The following is a 22589-nucleotide window of genomic DNA, read 5'->3' as shown; positions in this document are numbered from 1 at the left end:
AGGCCACCCAGCTCCGAAGTGACAGCTGGGTTCTGGCCAATCTCAGCTCCGGTATCCGGTCTTCAGATCCCGTGGTCTACACACCGTGCTCCTAAAGGGACAAATGGGTTGGTCTGTTTGTTTTTTAAATGTGGTCTGTTCCATTCCCGGGGGTGCCGAGACCCTCTCAGTGCTCCGTCCCCAAGAAATCTGTCTGTCTCCTCCCGGGATCCGCTACGAGGCCGGTTTCTGCAGCAAAGAATGACCTCCAACATCTTGGGTTTGGGCACATTTATTTGGGCTCTTCATACATTTTATATATATAGTTTGGGGTCTTTCCCATGATAGGAGGAAAGGGAAGAAACGACACTTTATTTTATTTTTCTGCCTTTTTCATTTTCACCCTGTGCAGGGAATGGGCACAGAGCAGGATGCCAGGGGCCGGAGGCGGCCCCTCAGGTATAGCCCACCAGGCGCGGGGTGCAGGGGAAGGTCTTGCGCATGCCCATGCACTTTTCCTGGTCGATGCACAGCGTGTTGGCCTTGACGGTCAGCTCGTGCTCCAGCCGGCACTTGGTCATTACCAGCAGCTGCAGCGTGTCCTGGGTTTCCCGCAGCCTCAGCCTCAGGGTCTGCAAGGTGTCGTCGATGGTGAATACCTCATTCATGAGCCTGGGGCGAGAGCAGAGAAGGCACAGTTGGCACCTGCCAGGGGCCAGGAACTGTGCCAGGCGCGGGGAGGCAGCCCTGAGCGAGACGGACGAGGCTCGGCTGTCAGGGAAGACAGAGGTGGGACAGGGAGACAAGGCGGTTCGCGACGGGCGCTGCCGAGGTCGAAAAGCGCAATGGAAGACACGGAATGTGTGGGGCAACAATCTGGTGGGTCCTCATTGAGTTCAGTGTCGACTTACCACGTGACCCAGCAATGCCGCGCCTCGGTGTATACCCACGAGAACTGCAAGGAGACCCTCGAACAGATATTTGGACGAATACCTGTGCGGCACTAATCACAAGAGTCAAAAGGTGAAAACAGCCCCACTGTCCTCCGACCGGAGGAATGGCCAACCGAAAGGTGGTCCATCCATATGATGGGATATTATTCAGCCCTAACACGGAGGAACAAAACCCTGCCACCTGCAATAGAGGGAGGACCCTTGAAGGCTCATGCTGAGTGAAAAGAAAGCAGACACAAAAGGTTATGTATTATGTGAATTACATGAAACTTCCAGAACAGGCAAATCCACAGAGACAGAAAGAGGAGTGGTTGCCCGGGGCTGGAGGGTTTGTGGGGTGTCCTTTTGGGTGGAATGAATGAAAATGTTCTGGAGCTAGACAGTGCGTGTAACTGCACAACACTTTGAATGTTGTTGGTAGATTTTATGTTGTATGTATTCTGTTCCATTAAAAAAACCAAAAAACTCTACTAGCTTGGCTAGCGCCATGTGGATAAAAGATGGTCAGGTGGGGTGTCCCGTCTTGGCGCCCTGCTCGGGTCCCCATTACTGGCTGGGGCACCCGTCCTCCCAGCTGCCGTGTGCACTGGCCATACATATTGACCTTCATAGGCCCACGCTTCTCCAGAGAAGCCAACGGCTCACCCACATAGGGGTACAAAAGGCTGTCCCCTGCCTCCAGGTGGGACCACCTCCATGGTGCAATTCATGATGCAGAGACTCCGATGCGATCAGGACGAAGCCGGGCTCCCCTATCCTGCCTCCCCCCACTCCCTTTCTCCCGAAGCTCTGCTTCTGGGGAAACTTCCAAAGGCATCAGGAAAGGCCCTTCTGGGGAGGGAGCTTGTGACCCGAGAATAAAAGATGAGAACCAGCTGGCTGCATGAAGCCCAAGAGGGAACGTATTCTACAGGACAGGACTTCCCAACGCTGGAGATGTTCTATACCTGCACCGTGCTCTCTGGGCGCCACTGGCCGCGTGGGGTCCGTGGGCACTTGCAATGCAGGCAGGGCAAGGGAGAAACTTGTTTTTGTTAATGGTATTTCATTTTAACTCACTGAAATGTAAATGGAGAAGCCACATGTGCAGCTGGTGGCTACCCAACTGGACAGAGGGCAGGGCTAGAGCATAGAGCACAGCAAAATCCAAAATCGAGGGGGCTGGGTTGTCCTCAGGGCCGTCGGAGGCCCCTGGGGGGTTAAATGGTGTGCGAGTGTTGGAGGGGGTGTGAGTCGCTGACTCAAATTTTGGGAAAATCTCCGGGCCACCGCCTAAAGATGAGATCGGAAGGGGCAAGAACAGGGGTGGGAGAGGCGTTACGAGGTTGTCACAACATCCACGTGGAGTGGGTTGAAGGGTGGCCCCCAAAGATGCGTCCAAGTCCAAAACCGCAGGGCCTGTGAAGGTGATACCATTTGGAAATAGGGTCTTTGCAGGTGTAGGTGATCCTGAGGTGAGGTCAACCTGCATTCAGGATGGATCCTAAGCGCAAAAACGGGGCCCCTTATCCCAGGAAGGAGGGGGAGATGCGAGGCAGAGAGAGACACGTGGGAAGAAGGCCGTGAAGACAGAGGCAGTGGCGGTGATGCGGCCCACGCCAAGGGCATCACGCACGCCCGGCAACACCAGAGGCCAAGAGGAGTCACGGTGCACACTCTCCCTCTCAGCCTCCAGGGGAGCCTGCCCTGCCACCGCGTCGATTTCACACATCTGGCCTCCGGAAGTGTGAGCGCATACAGAAGCATTGTTCAAGCCACCCGGTGTGCGGTAACTTGTGACAGCAGCCATAGGGACCTGTGATAGCGGCCCAGTCTCGGGGGCTGTGCCGTGGGTCCCGCCTCTGTGCTCAGGCCCAGAGGACATGCTACCCAAAGGGCTTGAGTTGGATATCAGGGTGGGCTTCCCTGTGGCGGCCCTGGGCTAGGGACAGGTCACATAGAAGCCTGGAAACTCTTAGCTGTCCTCTAGCCCAGCGCTGTCCAAAAGAACTTTCTGCAGCCACAGAAATGTTCTGCACTGTCCAATGTGGTAGCCTCTGGCCACCCATTTGGACTGTGGCTCGTGGACGTCAGGAGCTGAGTTTTAGGATTTGTTTCATGTTCATTAATTTAAATGTAAATATAAACGGGTGTCCGTTCTCGGGAATGGGCATGGGCGGGACCTGAGCCAGGAGAGGGGGCCAGAGGGGGAGGGGCTACCTATAGAAGAAACAGGAAAGAAGGCCCAGAGGTGGAGAAGGAGGGATGGGGGCCGGCGGCGAGGAGAGTAATGCATAGACGGGTACACTTCAGCTGCTGGAGAAGGCAGATGGCTTGGATCCTATTATCTGCTGAGCTCCCAAAGCCCTCGTGCACACACATACATATGTACACACGGACACATACAGACACACGTGTGAGTGCATGCACGCACATTGCCCGGGGCTCCTGAGCCAAACATGGCCCACCCATGCTCCCCGTCTACCCCCTTCGGGGGCACAGCTGGTGGACACAGAGGCAGGGAGCTTCTCCCCGAGTAATGGGCCTTCCAGGACAACATCTGGTCCCTGAAAGCCCTGTTCCGTGAAAGTCCCCTGGGGGTGGGTTATCAGACACCCCTTGGCCCCAGAGGGTGCCGGAACCAACCTGAACATCTAAGAAGCAGGAACTTGTACAAGAGGGATCGGGAGAGCTTCCCCTGAGCCCTCACCTGGGACCTGGACCCCTGCCAGCCCAGCTGCAGGGGGACCCTGGGCACGGCACCCACTCCCAGGGTGAAGAACTTCCAGTCATTTCCAGGCCAGCAGCAGGCTGGGGAGCAGGCAGCCAGGTCTTCAAGTTCAAAGCCTGGGGCCACTTTCCCTGTCCACTCCCAGCCAACAAACACGCCCAGCTTTTCTGTTTCCTGAATGATTATCTCAGGCTGTGCCCACATCAAACACCGTCACCTGGAGCCACCCAGTGTTTTCTCTCAGAATGTTCTTCCTCCTTCCTCCCCAGCTCTCTTCTCCACATCTCGGCCCATCTAGCTCAGGAGGGGGACAAGCCACAGAGCCCTGGGGCTTTTGTCACGCAGCAGCAGCTAGCTAAGCCAGTGTCCCTAGCACACAGGGCACACACAACCAAGGGGCCTGACCTTGGTCACACAAATTTCCGTGTCTGGTGGCCTGTTCCTGCTTTGCCCGGCCGTCATCCCATTCCAGACCCCAGCCCCGCGCTCCCAAACCCCCGTTTCAGGGCCTGCATGAGCTTTGCAACCCCTCTCCAAGGAGAAGGGCCTCTCCTTCACAAAGCGGGATGGGCGGGATTAAGCTATTCCAGCGTTCGTGGGTGACAACTTTACAAAGAGGGAGACAGAGACGGAGGGAGGTGTGCTGGAGCCCCTCCCAGGGGCTGGCAGGGGCACGGGGATCTCCGGCCCGGGAGGCTCCCTCTGCTGAGCTCTCAGGGGAAAGCTGGAGGGTTCCCAGAGCACAAGGTGGTGGAGACTATCCAGGGGACCCCAGAAATCTAGCCCCCCGCCCAGTGTCCTGCTGAGTAGTGGGGCTACACATCCTGACTGGTGGGAGGGGGGTCCATTTTTCAGACAGGTTTCCTGGGAGCTCGCGGGACCCACCCCTCTGCGTCCTGGCCTCCCCCACTCACTTGAACTGTGGGATGTCCCTGCACAGCTCCACATTGGGGCGCCAGGTCCGGCACTCCAGCCTCGTCTGCGCCACCTTCAGTGGGCACTCCTTGGCCATGATGGACCTTTCCAGAAGCATGATGGTATTCTCAGCCTGGAAGATCTCCTGCAGCGTCTGCGGGGAACACGTGGGGTGTCAGGGAAGGAGCAGCCCTGGGCGGCAGAATGCTTCAGTGGCTCTTTCCCCAACCATGAGGGCTGTGGGGGGCAGGGACTGTGCTCCTCAAAGACAATCTCAGGATAACAGCTGGGGCACTTCTGGTCACCCAGGACGCAGCGGACACTGGGGAGGGGCAGGTGCCAAGGCTAGTTGTGTTTTCAATCTCCAATACCCACCGGAGTTAGCCAATTAGTGTTCAGGCAAAAAAGGGACAGAGAGGGAGAAAGGCCTTTAAGCACAATAAGGGGCACCAGGGTCGCTCAGTGATTAAGCATCGGACTTCGGCTCAGGTCATGATCTCACAGTCCATGAGTTCGAGCCCCACGTCGGGCTCTGTGCTGACAGCTCAGAGCCTGGAGCCTGCTTTGGATTGTGTCTCCCTCTCTCTCTCTGCCCCTCCCCTGCTCATGCTCTATCTCTGTCTCTCTCTCTCTCAAAAATAAACAAACATTAAAAAAAATTTTTTTTAAAGACTAACACAATAATCCAAAACAATAGCTAATCTCTGAACCGCTTTAATCCGAATTAATCTAGGTTTTTCTAGATCTTTTTATAATCCAAAATGCACCTTTCTAGTAACTAGATCAGTAAATAAACTAGAAAGGAAGAAAAGAAAGGGAGAAGAGGGGAAGAGGCTCAACATTTTCTATTTATGTGTAGAAATATTTTCCCCACTCTAATGCCCTGTAGAGAAGACATCAGCTGTAGCTGGTGAAGTGCAGATCCCAGGAAGGGACAGGAGAGAGGCTCCTGGGGACCCGGAATGTTCTATATCTTAACCTGAGTGGAGTTCCATAGCTGTAAACACGGGCGGAAGACCCTTGTCAAAATTAATCAAGCTGTGCACTTTACTGGAAGACTGTCATAGTTCAGTAGAAAACAAAGCTAAAATCGGAAAAAGGTCATTTGCAGGAAAAGATTGGCAAGGCGTCGACATTTCGTGTTGGGGGACTTTTATAGGATTCTCTCGACGTCTGTGTGTTGGAAATTTTCCATAATAAAAAGTAACAGCGTGAGAGGACGAATAAAGAACAGGCACCAGAAGGAACCTGATCCTGCCCTTGGCCGACATAAGCACACCAGAACTGAGAGTACTCAGCAGATGTCACCTCACTGAGGCTGACACGTCCCCTCTCCTCCCTATCATCACCGTCAGTGGCTCCCGTTTCCCTGGGGACCCCTCCTTCCAGAAGATTCTTTGTGGGTGGGCTGCACTAACACCCCTTCCAGACTTGGCAGGGCCGGATGGCGCCCCGTTCTGACAAGGCTGCCTTCCGCTGTCTGTTTGTCTGTCTCCCCTGCTAGCACGTACACTCCAAGAAGTTGGGGGCTTGTCCATGCCGTACCCCCATCGCCAGGAACAGTGCTTGGTGCAGAGCGAGGGCTAGCACATAAAAGCCAGCACACCCAGTTAAAGGTGAATTTCAGATCGACAACAAAGCACCTTTTTAGTATATGTGTCAGCTACCACGCCAGATATACCTGCGCTAAAAAAAATGATTTGTTGTTACTCCAATATTCCTGTTCAACTGGGACGGGCTGCTTTTTATTTGCTAAATCTACAAACTCTCCTCACGGCAGGAACTCAATAAAGTCACTTAATGAATGAATGAGTGAGTGAGTGAGTGAGTGAGTGAGTGAGTGAGTGAGTGAGTTACAGGGAGCACTGGAAGTCTAGATGTTTAGCCAGCTCTCCCCCATCGTCCTTGTCCACCCTGAGGCTTAGGAACAGGGTACCCTGAACTTTATAGTGGTCCAGTCCATCTCAGATTTCAGTATCGGAAAACACCACTGGCACATGAGTGTGCCTGCCTCCTGAATGGAGCAGGGATCACAAGCGTGAGACCCAGTCCCCGCCTTCAAGGACATTACATTCATATTGTTTTCCCTCTTTTTGTGAGCTAGGAAATGCTCACAAGTCATAACCTATTGACTATAACCCGATGACATAACCTGATGACTATTGTAGCTGGGCTGAGCCCGTATTCTACGGGCACAAGAAATTAAAAGGCAATTTTTTTCCAAAGAATTAAAGTCCTGACTTCCCTATCAGCTTAGGGAAAAAGCCCGGAAAGAGCGTGTTTTGCTATTTCAAGGTAACAAAAGGATGTCCTTTCCCTATTGGGGTGGAGATGGGTGGCAGGGCTATGGGGGGTCAAGGGGGCCACTGACCCTCCTTCAAAGCCCATGAGGAGGAAGCCTGGCCTCTCACCGGGTCCTCACGGAGCCACTCAGAACCAGAGTGCCACTGACCACATGTTGGTTAAACATTATCCCGTATGTTCTGCGCTCGGCACATGAGCGCATGTAAACACTCGAGTGCAGAGACAGCTGTTAGAACTTGTGGGGATTTTCCTTAAAAACCTGCCCCTTTGTGTGTGTGTTGGGGGGCGGGGGAGAGGGCTGGCACAGACGTGCAAATCTCCAAAAGCACCACCCCAGCCTGGTACAGAAGAAAATCAAGCCTTCTAGAGCTGAAAAATGCTTCTTGGCATCACGTTACCCCATGCAGAAAACAGCCCCTCCCTCTCAGATCTACGCGTCTGTGGCCTGTTGGCAAGGGGGGTAAGGAGGACATCACTGAGGGTTTGGCTGCTGGGGTAGCTGCCAGCCGTGCCCCCTGCCTGAGCCCATGAAGGCAGCTCCCAGGATGCTTTGCTTCCTCTTAGCTGCTGCTAAGACACCCTTGAGCTGCTCCCAGGCTGTGTTTATGTTGGTTTCTCCCGTTGGCTCTCTTGGTCCCCTGGTCCCCAGCTCAGGGCTCGGCCAGCCTCCCTGGGGGCCTGCAACTTTACAAGAGGCCTGACTCTTGAGTCGAAGGGTGGTGCTCACACTCATTCATGTGCTCAATCATTTCTTCATTCACTCATTCTTCTACAGTCTCGCCGATCCACTCGTCGACTTACCAAATGTTCACTGAGCACCTATTAGGTGCAAAGCACTTGTAGGAATCAGACACGGCACTGAACACAACAGACAGAAAACCCATCCCGGTGGAGTTTACATTCTAGTGCAGAATTCACTCATTCGTGTGCTCCTTTATGCGATAAATATTTATTATACGCAACGCACACCGCTTGTGAAGCACCGACAAGGCTTTGCTACAACTGTAAGTGCTCCCTTGAGCATGGCCGAAATTCAAGTTCCTTCCACCCTCTCTCTGTTAGGAAAATATGCATTGGATGTGGTTAGTGTGCAGGACATTGGTGGGGGACGGGGCCACCCAAGGGGCCTCCACTACATGTTCTCCAGGAACTGTCTCGCCAGCACAGCGGAGGGACAGGGACACAGCAGCCGCACCATGAACTGAAATTCATTGATTCTCTTTCAAGCCTGCCAACCACTTCCAGGGGGTCACGCGAGCAGAGGTGGAATCCAGAGTCTCCCGCAGGCAACAGGCTGCAGCAACATTTTAACAAGTTTGCTCTACTTGCCTTATATGTATTCTTGTAGCTCCTTTCCAGTTATGGCAAGCGCCGCCAGTTTTCCATTTACACAAGGGACGGAAATACGTTTTAAATGAATGTGTTTTTAAGCCCCTTTCAGGGACTGGATTTAAACTGAAATATAAATAATAGCCCAGGTGGCTGGTGGATCTGGTGACGTCAAGAAGGTGGCCCAGGAGCGACTGGGTTTGGGAAACCCTGTATCACACTGTCTCCCAGGCACACGGATGCAGCAGGTGGAGCGGGGCTGGGGAGCTGGGCGGGTGGTCACAGCCCAAGTCCCCTGCCTCCCTCTGCTGGCGTTGTGGGGGTGCTGGGTGCTGAGTGTTGTTTGTATCTCCAGGCCACCACCTCCCGTCTCCCCTTTGAATTTCTTGAGCAGGCCTGCTGGTGCATTTTCCAGAATAGTAGGGGTTTTCCAGAATCGGCCCCTCTAGAATCCATCAATGACTCACACCCAAAGCAAATCTGCCCAAACTGTTCCCCATAACCTGGTGTCCAGCCTCTGTCACTCACAGCCAGGGTCCTAGAAGGGAGGAAAAAGCCACACACACACACACACACACACACACACACACACTCTCTCTCTCTCTCTCTCTCTCTCTCTCTCTCTCTCTCTCTCATTCTGTCTTGGGGACAGCCCCTGTCGCCCACCCCAGTCCTACCCACGTGGGCAATGACTCAGCCTCCAAAAGTTTGAGGAATGTGACCTCCAAGGGCCAGGAGCCAGAGACCAAGTGGACTGACCAGGGGCAGGAGCCTGAGACACAGTGGCCTTGACCTTCATGCCCAAGAGGAAGCTAAGAATTTGCCCGGTGCTCATGTAGGCACCAAATGCCAGCCTGGCCCACCAAGCTCCAGGTCAGCCGGGTCCTTGGACCCCAAATTCCATAACATCCCATGGGAGAAGAGCCCTGGGTCTAAGAGGATGACCCACATATCCCAGTATATCCCCTCCTGGGTATATACTGTGGGAACCCAAGACTGTCAGGAATAAATATATCAAGGATGTTCCATGCGGTATCACTCGTAGTGGGCAGTAAGCTGGCAATGGATGCCATTGGCCATGGAGAAGGACGAGTAAGAGATAGCAGACGGGCACTGCAGATGATTTTGGTGGCCATTAGGTGTAGACTAGGTGCGGGTAGGACCAGGGTTGGGTCTTTAAAACTACACAGGGGGAGAAAAGAAGGCAAACGAGTGAACTCTATTACACAATCCCTTTGGAGAAAATTAAAAATCCCTGCACCTACAACGGCCATGCACATTTTGTAAGAATACATCTCGACCAAGAGGTCCACGTTCAACAGTTAAAACGGCCATCGATGGGAAAGTCGTCTATGTGAGAAAAGGAGGAAGCAGGAAGGACAGGATAAAAGGAGGGAAAAAGAAATAAGCAAGGGGCTTTTTATAAACAGGATGCACCAAGAAGTGAGGAGTATGATAAAGTCATCTCTCTTCCCTGGGGTCAGAAAGGAAAAAGTTCCCACAACCCTACCAGATTTAAAGTTTCCTTTTAAAATAACTTCTGTAGTTTAGGTTCTTCCTGGTTTTTTTTTTTTTTTTAATGGGAGAAAGCCAATTAAAAAAAAAAAAAACCATCTGATAGTAAAGGGTACTGATTCTGGACTTTGGCTGCATGTTAGAATCACTGGGAGGGTTTTAATTTTTTTTTTAATATTTATTCTTGAGACAGAGATAGAGAACATTAGTGGGGAAGGGCAGAGAGAGAGAGAGAGAGAGAGACCCAGAATCTGAAGCAGGCTCCAGGCTCTGAGCTGTCAGGACAGAGCCTGATGTAGGGCTAGAACTCATGAACCAGAAGATCATGGCCTGAGCCAAAGTCAGACGCTTAAACAACTGAGTCACCCAGGTTCCCTGCTGCGATGGTTTTAAAAAAATACAGATGCTTGGGGTGTCTGGGTGGCTCAGCTGGTTGATCGTTTGATTCTTGGTTTCAGCTCAGATCATGATCTCACGGTTCATGGGATCAAGCCCCATGTGCGGCTCTGTGCTGACGGTGTGTAGCCTGCTTGGGATTCTCTCCCTCTCTCTCTGTCCCACTCTCTCTCTCTCTCTCTCTCTCTCTCTCTCTCTCTCTCAGTCAAAATAAATAAACTTTACAAATATAGATAGATAGATAGATAGATAGATAGATAGATAGATAGATAGAGAGAGAGATAAATAGATGGATGGATGGATGGATGGATGGATGGATGGATGGATGGATGCCTGGGCCCTTCCGCCAGCAGTTCTGATTTCGTGGGTCTGGGTATCAGGATGTTTCAGGAGCTCTCGGAGTAATTCAGAAGTGCAGCCACAGTCAAGCTCCATGGGTTCAAGCGGTACAGAGACACATGAACATTATGTCTCCAAGGGAAGGAAGCAGGTCAATGACCACAGTCATGGGCTTGGTGTTGTCAGTCAAGGCTGTCTGTCTTGGCAGGAAGCCCCAAGTGAAGTCAAGTGATCCAGTTCATCCCCAACACTGACCGAGCAGGTCGAAGGTACTGTTTGAGATGTGCACGTGGGCTTGGGCTTCCAGAAAGGGGTCTGGGGAAGGAGTAGTAGCCTCATCGCAAGGCTGAATCCGAAGCCAACCACTTTAAAAACCTGACACTCCAACCCCCAGCCCAGAGCTGTGCCCTTCTTTCACCATGGCCCGGGTAATCCAGACCCCGGGCCAGGCAGGCAGGAAGCTCAGTGCTCGGGCAGTCTTTCAAGGTGGGAAGGTCTGGGCAAACCCAGTACCCTGATCCCAAGGTCAGGATCCCTCAGACAAGGCACCTGCTACATTCATACGTGTGTGTATGTGTGCGTGTGTGCACACACACCCTCATACCCACCCACACACACAGAATGAGTGTCCCAGATACCGACACCTCCCTTTACACACCATCCCCTCTGCCTGGATGCTCCTTCCCCAGACACCCACATCGCTCGTTCGCCTCCTTCAGGTTGTGCCTAGACCGCGCAGAAGAATGCAACCCCCCACCCTGGCCGGCACTCCCAACCACCCAAACCCCTACTGTATTTCTCTCCAGTCCTTACACCTGCTGACATAATACGTGTTTTATTCATTAATGTTAGTCCTCTCCCCCGACCAGAAAGCAAACTCTGGGGCGCCTGGGTGGCTCAGTCAGTTAAGTGTCCGACTCTTGATTTTGGCTCACGTCATGATCTCACGGTTCCCGGGATCAGGCCCCATGTCAGGCTCTGTGCTGCCAGCGCGGAGCCTGCTTGGGGTTCCCTCTCTCCCTCTCTGCCCCTTCCACGCTCACACACTCTCTCTCAAAAAAAATAAATAAATAAAGATTAAACAAAAAGAGGACAGACGTTGGCAGTAGCCTGCCTGACCATATCCAAATCCTAGCCCACACTGGGTGACCTCAGCCAGTGTCCTAGGATCTCGGAGCCTTTCCGGTAAACCGGGGATGGTAATACCCCCACTGCACAGAGTGGAGGTGAGGGCACGGGGTGGCCAGCCCGGGAGGAGCTCCCGGAAACCCCAGCAGGCGTGTGAGCCCCCTCCACCGCCCGGCACACGGAGCCGTGAGACACACACACACACCCATCTCAGGAGCCACATGAACAGCAGGGGTCGTGACCTGCTCTTCCAAAAGCAAGCGCGTGCGTGCATGTGACCTGCTCTTCCAAAAGCAAGTGCGTGCGTGCATGTGTGTGTGTTTCTCCCACAAATACCCCTGGAAAGGACCACAAGAAAGTCATCACGCCCCTTCCCCATCTTTCCTTGGCCAGGTAGAGGCATCTCTCTCTCTCTCTCTCTCTCTCTCTCTCTCTCTCTCTCTCTCTCTCTCCTTCCCTCTTTTTCTCTCTCCCCAGCCCCTGAGCTCTGAGGGTTTCCCAGAAGCACCTCCTCTCCCGCAGGCCTTAGGGGTGTTAACCTTTCTGCTCCCACAGAGCCCAAGAAGCAGGGGGGAGAAGGAGCTCGCGGGGCAGGGCGCAGCCTGGCTCAGAGGCTGGGCGGGCCGCCGTGCGATTGGCCCAGGGGGGTCACCCCATGGGAGGAGTCTCAGCGGCCTGGGCCCAGAAGCTGGCACACGATTGGGAAGGAGGTGGCGATGGTGCAGGGCTCACCTCACTCTGCTCCCTAGGCCCCAGCTCTGTGCCCTGTGAGCTGCAGGCCGCCTGCCAGTGGGCGCTGTGAGGCTGAGGGTCGCGCAGCGCACGGAGGGTGGGGAGGGGCAGGTCACTTGGTGCCACCGGGCCCCTGTGCAGTCACACAGAGCCACGTTCAAATTCCAGCTCCTGACCGGGAACGGGTCACTTGATCCCCCTGTGCCTCGTGCCAGAAAGTCCCCCACATCCCCTGAGCCCCTTCTCACTGAGCCAGACGTCGGGGGGCGGGGGGGGCTCCTGTTCTCATCTGCAAAACCAGCACGACACTAGCTCACCCCAACGTTGCTGTGGGCATTAACTGAGATAAGGTGGGTCAAGTGCTTAGTCGGGCGCCTGGCACTTGCACAACCCCCACCCTGCAATGTTCAGTCTGTTAGATTTGTCCTTTGGGATCTTTGGTCTTTTTCTTTTTCTTCTTCTTTTTTTTTTTTTTATATAAGACAATAGGAAACTGAGATTCACTTGACAGAATTTGGCTTTGCAGGCAACTCAGACTCCCTCAGACCTCCAGTCCAGGGCTCACACTTAACCTCCATTAACCCACTTATTTGGGCGTAAGGGGTCAAGGCAGGGGTCGCCAGCGCAAGGGAGGAGGAATGTCCTCTTTCTCAGCTTCCGGAATGTGGCTCAGAGAGGGAGCCAGTGGGAGGCAGATGGTGGGCCACACGCCCTCAACCCTCCTCCCCCAACCGAAGTTCTTTCTGTTAACCGACCCCCCTCCAGGTAGATCCCCAGCCACCAGGGACTCCGTGCAGGGTGTCTCGGAGGTGGGAGCCCCAGGCGGGAAATCAGGAGACCCAGGTTCCCGTCCAAACCCTACCACAAACCAGCTGTGGAACCCACACCCCCACTCAGCCACTGGGCTGCACTGGCGATTTCCTCATCTGGCAAATGGGGACCAGGGCCTACGCTCCCCCACTGGCTAGGATGCTACAAGGCTCCTGGACCAGGTGACGTGTGCTATACCTCAAAGCATCATGGGTCTGCCCCGTGTGCCTGGACCCACTTCCCTGAGACCCAGCCTGAGACCTGTTAGCTGCAGGTATGGCTCTCTGTGTTGTTGTTGTTTTTTTTTAACGTTTATTTATTTTTGAGAGACAGAGAGAGAGAGAGAGAGAGAGCAGGGGAGGAGCAAAGAGAGAGGGAGACACAGACCTCGAAGCAGGCTCCAGGCTCTGAGCTGTCAGCACAGAGCGCAATGCAGGGCTGGAACTCACAAATCGTGAGATCGTGACCTGAGGTGAAGTCGGACGTCCAACTGACTGAGCCACCCAGGCGCCCCTTGATTTGGTTTTTAAGTCTTCAAGTCAAGTTTTAAGTCTTCAAGCCTTCAAGTCAAGCCCCTTCAGACGTTAGGGAGTCCCAGTACACAGCCTTCTGGAGCACCTTGAGGATGCTCTAGATAGTGAACAGATGTTTCCAGAAAGGTCTGTGGGGTAGGTATTTCAGGTTTTAGGAGCCACACGGTCTCTGTCACAACTACTCAACCTGGTCACAGCAGTGCAAAAGTACCCACAGACAACACGTAAATGTATGGGGTGGGGGGGGGGGGGTCCTGTGTTTCAATAAAACTTTATCTACAAAAACAGGCCAAGAGGGGGCAGAGTTGGCCCCGGAGCCAGAAGTTTGAGACCCCTGCCTGTAGCCCATCACAGAGGGAGCCCCAGTCATCAGAAACGGCCCATCTCATACAAGGCTAATGCTCCTCTGAGGTTTCCTGCATTTAGAGAATAATTTCTCTACTGCTCTGCTACTCAAAGTGTGGTCTGTGTACCAGCATCACTGGGTTCTGAGTGCTTATTAGAAATGTTGGGGCACCTGGGTGGTTCAGACATCCGACTCTTGATTTCAGCTCAGGTCATGATCTCACGGTTTGTGGGTCTGAGCCCTGAGTCGGGCTCTGTGCTGAGAGTGCAGAGCCTGCTTGGGATTGTCTCTCTCCCTCTCTCCCTGCCCCTCCCCCACCAAGATAAGTAAATAAACTTAAAAAGAAATGCAGGGTATAGGCCCTACCCCCCCGACCTACCAAGGGAATCTGCATTTTAACAAAACCCTCAAGTAATCCCACGCACGTTAACGTTTTAAGATGGCAGGACAGCGCCGGATTCGTAGCTGGAGGCAGATCTCTCTGGCCGCCATTTGCAGGGTGGACTGAGGGGACCAAGATGGCCAGTGGGCAATGGAGAGGCAGAGGACCCACATCAAGGCGGGATGGAGAGACACGGAAGTCACAAGGTCACGGGACTACTGAGAAAGCAAAGCAGGGGGCACTGGTAACGGATGGGAGCACGCCAAGGGAGGAGAGGCCAGATTTCACACACCTGAGCCTGCCCAGCCCCTTAAAATCAGTAGGAACCGCCTAGAAGACAGGTGAGGGCGCCACCAGCCTGTGTTCGAATGCCAACAGCACCCTGCTGAGCATGTGGCCTTAGCAAATCGCCAAGAGAAGGAGACAGAGAATCCCAAGGAGGCTCTGTGCTGTTAGTGCAGAGTTCAACCCGGGGCTTGACCTCACCAACAGGGAGCCGAAATCAAGAGTCAGATGCTTAATAGACTGAGCCACCCAGGCGCCCTGACCAGAGCACTTTCTGTCTGTTCATCTGTCCCTCCATGTATTCGTCTATCTACTTAATTATTTACTGCCCTTTTTTTTTTTTTTTTTTTGCCAAGCCTTAAGCCAGGAGACCAGGGCTCCTCAGCCTTTGCACTACTGACATTTGAGGAAGGGGAGTTAACACAAGAAAAGCCATGAGAACCCTGGCTACACACAGGAAGCTTAGTCTTTAGAGTTACGGTTAATCTTCTCTTTTTCCCTCTTGCACCCCGATGGCCAAGCAGACCGTGATCAGCCACCCTCAGCCCTTGCAGGGGAGCAGCTGAGGGCAAACCTCCCCCCCTACCCCATCCCTCTGTGTGCGCAATTGCCAGGTCCGCCTAGGCCAAAACCAACCTCGAGGCTCAGCGGAAAAGTGCCCTGATATTCCTGGCTGGAACAGAAATCCATCCAAAGGCTTTGAAAGTCGGGGGGAGGAGGGGAAGGGGTCCAACGAGGTTGTTGGCCATGTAAAACTATCTGTCGGCGTCTTGTCTTGTGACAGCAGAGAAAGCATCTAAGGCCAGGAAATTATTTTTGATGTGGAGGAAAAAAAAATTGCATTTAGCAGTTCCAGCCGGCCTGAGGCTTCTGGATGCTTTGTGCAACCTTGCAAATTCATTGTTTTCCAAATTGCGCGAAGCCAAGGGGTTTCCAAGGAGATGCCTGGCTCAAAGGCAGCTTTCTCAGCTCAGGAAGGGAGAAGGCCGCTAGGAATCCTTTTGCTGGTCAAATGGTGGAAGGTTTTCAAGTGTAGCCAAGGCCAGGGGCAAGGAGAGTGAGGACAGGAGTGTTCTGGAGCGACCACACCAGAAACTCAGGTCGTGAAGACTCCGGAGCATGGTGTCCCAAACTCGGCACCTTGACACATGGAGACAGATATGTCTTTGTTGTGGGGGCCTGTCCTGCGCCTTGTGGAATGTTTATCGTTATCCTTAGGTTCTACCCATTATCTGTCAGTCCCACGCCTGCCTCCCAAACCTCTCCAGACACTGGCAAATACCACTGGGGAGGAAATTCACCCCAGGTGAAGAGCAGGATAGATGTTGACTAAGCCCTGCTCCCGGTGAGGGCTGTCCAGAGGTGGCCAGCTGCCTTCAGGCAATACAAACACCAGCTGCTGAGAGGCTGTCTGAGGTCAGGGGTCCGGCAAGTCCTGGAGGGGTTTAGACACTGGTGGAGTCTCCCTGCTAGAGAGGACACTTGTGTGAGTAGGAAAATTCATGGCAATCCACTAGCGCAGGCCTTCAAGCGTCTCCTTAACATTTATCACAATTTCTAATTAATTGTTTATTTTTTTAAAAACCAGTCTCCCCCAGTAGAACGGAAGCCCCCTTCCGGGCAGGGATCTCACCCAGTTCGCATTATATCCTCAACACCTAAAGAGTCTAGTACATAAGATGTGCTAAGTAAACAGCTGCAAAGGGAGGGGATTAACACCCATCCGTTCCACGTCTATGCCTGGGATACACCTGGAGAACTTGTTAAAACTCAGATGGATGGGCCCCAGAGTTTCTAATTCAGAAGGGCTGGAAGGGAGCCCAATAATTTGCATTTCAAATACATTATTGGGTGAGGCTGATGCCTCTGGCCCAAGGACCACACTCTGAGAAAACACCGGTCTGAACTCGGAACCTCTGGTTCTCCATCTTGGCTGGGGGTAGCTCACAAGGTTGGATGCCCGGGGCCACACCCCAACCACTTAAATCAAAATCCCTAGAGGTGAGACCCAGGCATGTGGGTGGTTCCAGTGTGCAGCCAAGCACAAGAACTGCTCACCTGCCCCTTCCCCTCTGATCTCACAGCTGGCAGGATTACTCCTGTCGCATACATCGAGACACGGAGATTCAGAGGAGTTAGTTACTTTCCCAAGATCCCTTAGCTGCACCAAAATTCATCCCTGGTCTTCTGACTCCAGATGCCATGTTCTTTCTGCCACCTTGCCGTTCCTCCCTCCGGATCAGAGATCCGACTATGGTTTTTTTACCATCCTTCCAGCTGATACTCACGGGGCACCAATACGGTCACCGACACAGCTGTTTTTTGTTTTTTTGTTTTTCTCACAAACGTCTGCCAAACATTACTGCTCCCATTCGAGAGATGGGGAAACCGAGGCACAGAGTGGTGAAGCAATCCGGCCTTGGCCATTTAGCCAGAAAGCGCTAGAGCCAGAACTCAACGCGGCCATCCACACTGTACCGTGGGGCTGACACACGGGGGGGGAGGGGGATGAAGGATGTCGAGATGCAAGAAAATTCTGGACCTGGACAAGGCAAGCAGATGCAACAGCTAGGAGCATACAAGGGGCTGGGCGGTGGCTCCCGAGCAGACAAACAGCCAAGGACCCGAGAGTGGACAAGTCACACCTTGGAAGAAATTAGGAAACCGCTAGGTGCTCTCTGCCTGGGCCAGGCTGCCTCTTACAGGCTTCCTGTCTCCTCAGGAACCAATCCCAGCGATTGCCCCACCCCCGGCTTCCAGTCGAAGCGTGTGATTGGCTAACACCAACTAAAGCTCTGCCGGTGGGAGGAGGGAAGGAATAGCTTCCCTGAGCCTTGGCGGTGCTCGCAGAGTGACCTCAAGACAGCCTCCTTTGTATGGTTCCCCCCAACGGACCCTTGCTGGTTCTGTCCCATTCTCTTCCCACCTCTCCTGTCCCATCCCTCCAACTTCCTGCGTTTGTTGGACACCTTCCCAGCTCCAGACCTCTGCTCTGTCTTCCCGATTCCAGCAGCTTCTCTCCCATTTGTTCAGTGTCACTGCGGACAGATAATGGGTGACACGGTCCCCCCACCCCCAACCATCACCTTGCCACTTGGCACAGGCCTCAGAACCGCCCATACCTGAGCTCTCGGGGAGGGGGGGGTGCCCCTCACGCTGAGTGTCCCCAGGCACACGTGGCCCAGGTACAGCAAGGAGACCTTGGATCCCTTCTGGGGCAAAGCGGAGCATCAGGCAGAGACCTACCGCATGCCGCCCCGAGGCTTCTCCTGAGTTAACCTGCCCCAACCCACATACCATCTTCACAATTATTTCCGATTTTTCTTCAAATCAACTCCCTTGACAAGCGTTACTTGAAACGGGATCTTTATTTTATTGCCACAAGTGGAAAACCAATCTCCCTGGCCATTAACAGAGGCTACCATAACAAGAGAGAAAATGGAAAAAAGCAGCGAAGTCTCACTCAGTTCTGTTGCCTTTAAAGGTTCAAAGCCTGCCCGAGACTGGATGGCTGTCAGATAGAGAGACGGTCAAGGCAAATCAGTATCACGTCAAGGCCTGACGCCCTCGGCAGGCCTGATGGAGAGACTCCGCAAAGGGAACTTTCTCACCGAGCTGCAGGGGTGTTCAAGGCCTGGCCCTTGCCCCCCCCACACCAGACTGCCCTCTAAACTGGGCCAGTTTTAGAAAGAGCCGTCAGTAGCTTGGCTGTGGGTACCCGTGCTGGACAGGATCCGGCTGCTTGCAAACCACGAAAGTATTTCCCACTCCACAATGGGTTCCAGACCTCCTTGGACAAACAGAGGGGCTGGCAGAGGGGTGAGGCCCTCACCCCTCAGACGCTGTGCCTTCCTGCCCTGGCCCGGCCTCCCAGGAAAGCGTGTTCTGCTGGTGTTAATGACCCCTTGGAAAGCAAAACTCCACAGACACCCCAGAATGAAAGCAAAGGCTTTCAAGGTTAAAACTCACAGTCCCTCTGCATTCTGTTAAACTCTTTCCGTGCCCGGCTGCTTTATTCATCTACTTTCCGGCATTTCCTCCCACGCACTGAGCAAAACAGGCCAATGCACGATCCTACTGGAACCCGGGGAGGGGCCCAGATGAGCGAAGTGGGCAGTGATGGGATGCGGTGGGGACCCAGGCAAACTGCAGGGCCCGGGCCCTGTCCGAAAAGGTGGCGGCCACTCAAGTCCTGCCCGCTGTTCCCCTGTGGAAACCTGAGCTCAGAGTTGCTAGAGCTACCTGTTTTTCAATGGAACCTGAACTTGAACTCACGAACCGCGAGATCACAACCAGAGCCAAAAACAAAGAGTCGGACGCTTAGCCGACTGAGCCGCCCAGGCGACCCTACCAAAATACTAAAAGCAAAAAAGCCAAAAAACAACTCTAGCAGAGTATGTAAAAACATAGGGACATAAATGTCCGTAGCACCTTTATAGGTGGCAGCCCGAACTGGAAACAACTTCACGTCCTTCAACAGGTCAACGGAGAACTGCTGAACAATAAGGAGTAAACTAGGACCCTCCCTTGTGCTGAGTGAAAAAGCCAAATTAAAAAAAAAAAAAAAGCGTACAGGGTAGGTGTCCCTTTATAATGTGGTCTACAAGATGCAAATTCGTCTGTACTGACAGAAAGCAGATCAGTGGTTGTGGGGGGTGGGGAAGGGATGACAGGCACAAGAAAGCCTTTCATACATTGACTACCTTGACTCAGGTGATGGCCTCGTGACATTGACTTGTCAAAACCACTCACATTGTACGCTTCAAATATGTGCGGCTAATTACGCATCAGGGATAAATAAAGCTGTTAAAAGAAAAATGTGAGGGGCCGAAGAGCAGGCCCAAGACTCCTAGTGTTTGTCCTTGGACTTAAACCACCCAGCCAGCCTTTACTTGATGTGCCGGGCGCCATGCATTTCGCGAGGCGCTACATTGCAAAGGGGAGGGGCTGCTGAGAAGTTCTCAGGACCACAGTGGGGCAGAGCAGCCTGCTCAGGGTGAACATGGGGATCCACGGACACTGGCAGTTTCTATCCAGACAGAGGCTGCACTCTCGGGCCAAACTCCCAAGGTTTTCGGAAGGATCCAAAGCGGTTGAACTTTTTTTCAAGGTAAACCAAATGCCCTCTTAACTAGCTGCCAGCTAGTCCATGGAAAGTACCAAAGGCAAACAGGGCAGCAGGGAGGCCACGGCAGTAATCCGGGCAAGACATGGTGGAGGCTGGGCCAGGGTGGAGGCAGAGGGGGCAGAGAGAAGCAATGAGATTCTGAAAATAGAACCAACCGGATTTGCTGATGGAGTGGACGTGGGGTGGGAGAGGAAGAGAGGCATCCAAGTGGTCTCCAAGGTTTGGGATGGAGCACCTGGAAGCATCTGGAAGCATCTGGAAGCACCTGGAAGCATCTGGAAGCATCTGGAAGCCGGAGCCACAGAGGGAGATGGGAGGGCTCCAGGTGCGGCAGGGAGCAGGGTGGAAGTCCTCAGGGTGAAGCTTGCTCCTGTTTGCTGCCCTTGATGACAAGAAAGCCCACCACGCATGCAGGGAGACAGCTGTCCACGGCAAGTCGAGAAATCCGACTTCTCTCTTTGACAGGCTGACAGAGGCTGCGCTTCTGGCTTATCCTGGTCCCCCAGCTCCTGGCGTCCTCATTTGCTCCGACCACACCAACGCTCAAGATGGGAAAATGGGATTTTGACTCGTCAAAACCATGACCCACCGAGGGGTGGCAGAAACCCCAGGAGGGGCGTTTGCCTCTGCACGAAGCAGGCTGACCCGCAGGAGGGGGTAAGCAGGCCCCATCCGTGGAGGGAGGGCTGACGGGGCTCGGCTCAGAAGTTTGGAAAGCAGATGCCATCAGGGCAAATCTGATTAGACTGGAGGGCCGAGGTTTGCCTTTTAGAAGGGTTTGGTTCCCCCTAGTATTGAGTCTGGAAGGGAGGAGGACAGGGAGGACGAAGAGGGAGGGAGAGAAGGGGAGGAGACGGCTGCATACCCAGATGTCTGTTGAAGCCAACTCGCTCTATCACCTCCAGTCCAGTTATTTCCTCCTGGCAGCACTCACACCCTCGTCCCCCGCCCGCCCCAGCCTGTTCAAACCACAAACCCTCAGGCCCCTGACCTGCTCAGCCAGAATCTGCCTTTCAACGAAATACCCGGGTACTACCGGCCATTAGCGCGCATGCAGAGGTATTTGACACACAGGGGTCTACACTGCTGTTTTCACCTTCCCCCTCCCACCACTCGTCACACAACTAACAACTCTTTCTTCAAATAAATTCAATTGTTAAAAAAAAAAACAGGGGCGCCTGGGTGGCGCAGTCGGTTAAGCGTCCGACTTCAGCCAGGTCACGATCTCGCGGTCCGTGAGTTCGAGCCCCGCGTCGGGCTCTGGGCTGATGGCTCGGAGCCTGGAGCCTGTTTCTGATTCTGTGTCTCCCTCTCTCTCTGCCCCTCCCCCGTTCATGCTCTGTCTCTCTCTGTCCCAAAAATGAATAAACGTTGAAAAAAAATTAAAAAAAAAAAACAAAACTTAAATGCATTGATTCGACTATAAAATTTTACATCACTATCATCAGGGGAAAATCAGCATCATCTGCTGTAAGTGCAAGTAACCATAAAAATGGACGAAACCGTGGAAAACCATGTTGTTCACACTGGCCAGGGGCACTGGCCACAGTGTGAGCCACGGTCACTTAAGCGTCTGACTCTTGATTTCAGTTTAGGTCATGATCGAACGGTTTGTGAGTTCGAGCCCCACATTGGGCTCTGTGCTGACAGTGCAGAACCTACTTAGGATTCTCTCTCTCTGCCCCTACCCAGCTCATGCGTGCATGCTCTCTCTCTCTCTCTCTCAAAATAAAGAAATAAAATACACTTAAAAAAAAAAAAAAAAAACTGGCCAGACATTGCTGCCTGCCCCCAAGTTCTTAGCCGGAGGCTGGCGCTCTCTGTTTAAAACAGGCGAAGAAGGCATTCTAGCATCCAATCGGGACTTGCCTCTTGAGATTACTTAAAGGACTGAGAAAAGATGGAAGGAGGAATCACTTTCTTGCTTGTAACACACACAGCGTCACCTCCCCTGCCAGGGCCTGGCTCCCATACTTCAGGATCAGCACTGTTCTATCGCAGTGTCCCCATACCTCCCCCAACCCTGCGCCTTTCCGCCATATTGAGGGTCCACCTCCTACGAGGCATGTTCAACTCCGTCACTGGATGCAGCTGAGGACTTATGCTGATCTGGAGCCCCCGGGGGCCCCAGCTCTCAACAGCAGCAGCCTGTTCCCAGGCCATCAACTGCTTCAGCCCGGAGAAGTCACCAGCCTCTCTCCTAGCAGAGGTCAACAGGACTGAGGCACATCACAGGCCCGAAAGTGCAAGGGGGAAATTCAAGGACGGGGCCCAGAATGAGTGACAAGGTTTGGGCTGTGGCCTCGGGGACGGAACCCTAGGATCATGGTACACAGCTAAGGCTGTCTTCTAAACCCCTGCTGGACTCAAAGTCTGCATGGGGAACTGTGTAGACGTGGCCACTCTAAGTGGATTCCTAGGACCACTTGGGCAAATACTTGCTCTGTAGCACAGGTGCGGATGGGGCCCTAGAATTCTCCGGAAATGCTTCTTGCCAAAAGCAATCAGGCTGAGCTCAACAATGAACAGTTAAAAAAAAAATTTTTTTTTAAGTATATTTAAGAGATTGAGCAAGCACGTAAGCAGGAGAGGGGAGGAGAGGGAGAGAGAGAATCCCAAGCAGGTTCTGAGCTGTCAGCGAAGAGCCAACACGGGGCTTGAACCCACGACCTGTGAGATCACAACCTGAGTCAAAACCAAGAGGCAGACGCTTAACCAATTGAGCTGCCCAGGTACCCCAGAACAGTTATAACTTTAAAGGGAGCACCCTCAGGGGCGCCCGAGAAGCTCAGGTGGTTAAGCGTC

At 53.3% G+C, this 22589-nt stretch overlaps 1 protein-coding gene across 1 annotated transcript in view; it reads right to left on the bottom strand.

The window, feature by feature from the left end:
• Positions 1 to 258: 258 nt before the first annotated feature.
• Positions 259 to 22589, bottom strand: part of TEKT5 (tektin 5) — a 38588-nt gene continuing 16257 nt past the window's right edge. The window contains exons 6-7 of the mRNA XM_040459045.1: positions 4557 to 4711; positions 259 to 651 (exon numbers count right to left, since the gene is read on the bottom strand). Of these exons, the coding sequence (XP_040314979.1) occupies positions 435 to 651; positions 4557 to 4711 (372 nt within the window). The 3' untranslated portion in view covers positions 259 to 434. The remainder of the gene's footprint in view (positions 652 to 4556; positions 4712 to 22589) is intronic.

This window comes from Herpailurus yagouaroundi, unplaced genomic scaffold, assembly GCF_014898765.1.
Source record: "Herpailurus yagouaroundi ecotype Mexico unplaced genomic scaffold, PumYag 222, whole genome shotgun sequence".
Classification (NCBI taxonomy): domain Eukaryota; kingdom Metazoa; phylum Chordata; class Mammalia; order Carnivora; family Felidae; genus Herpailurus; species Herpailurus yagouaroundi.
Note: the sequence above shows the minus strand (reverse complement) of the source record. Positions and strands in the feature narration are given on the sequence as shown.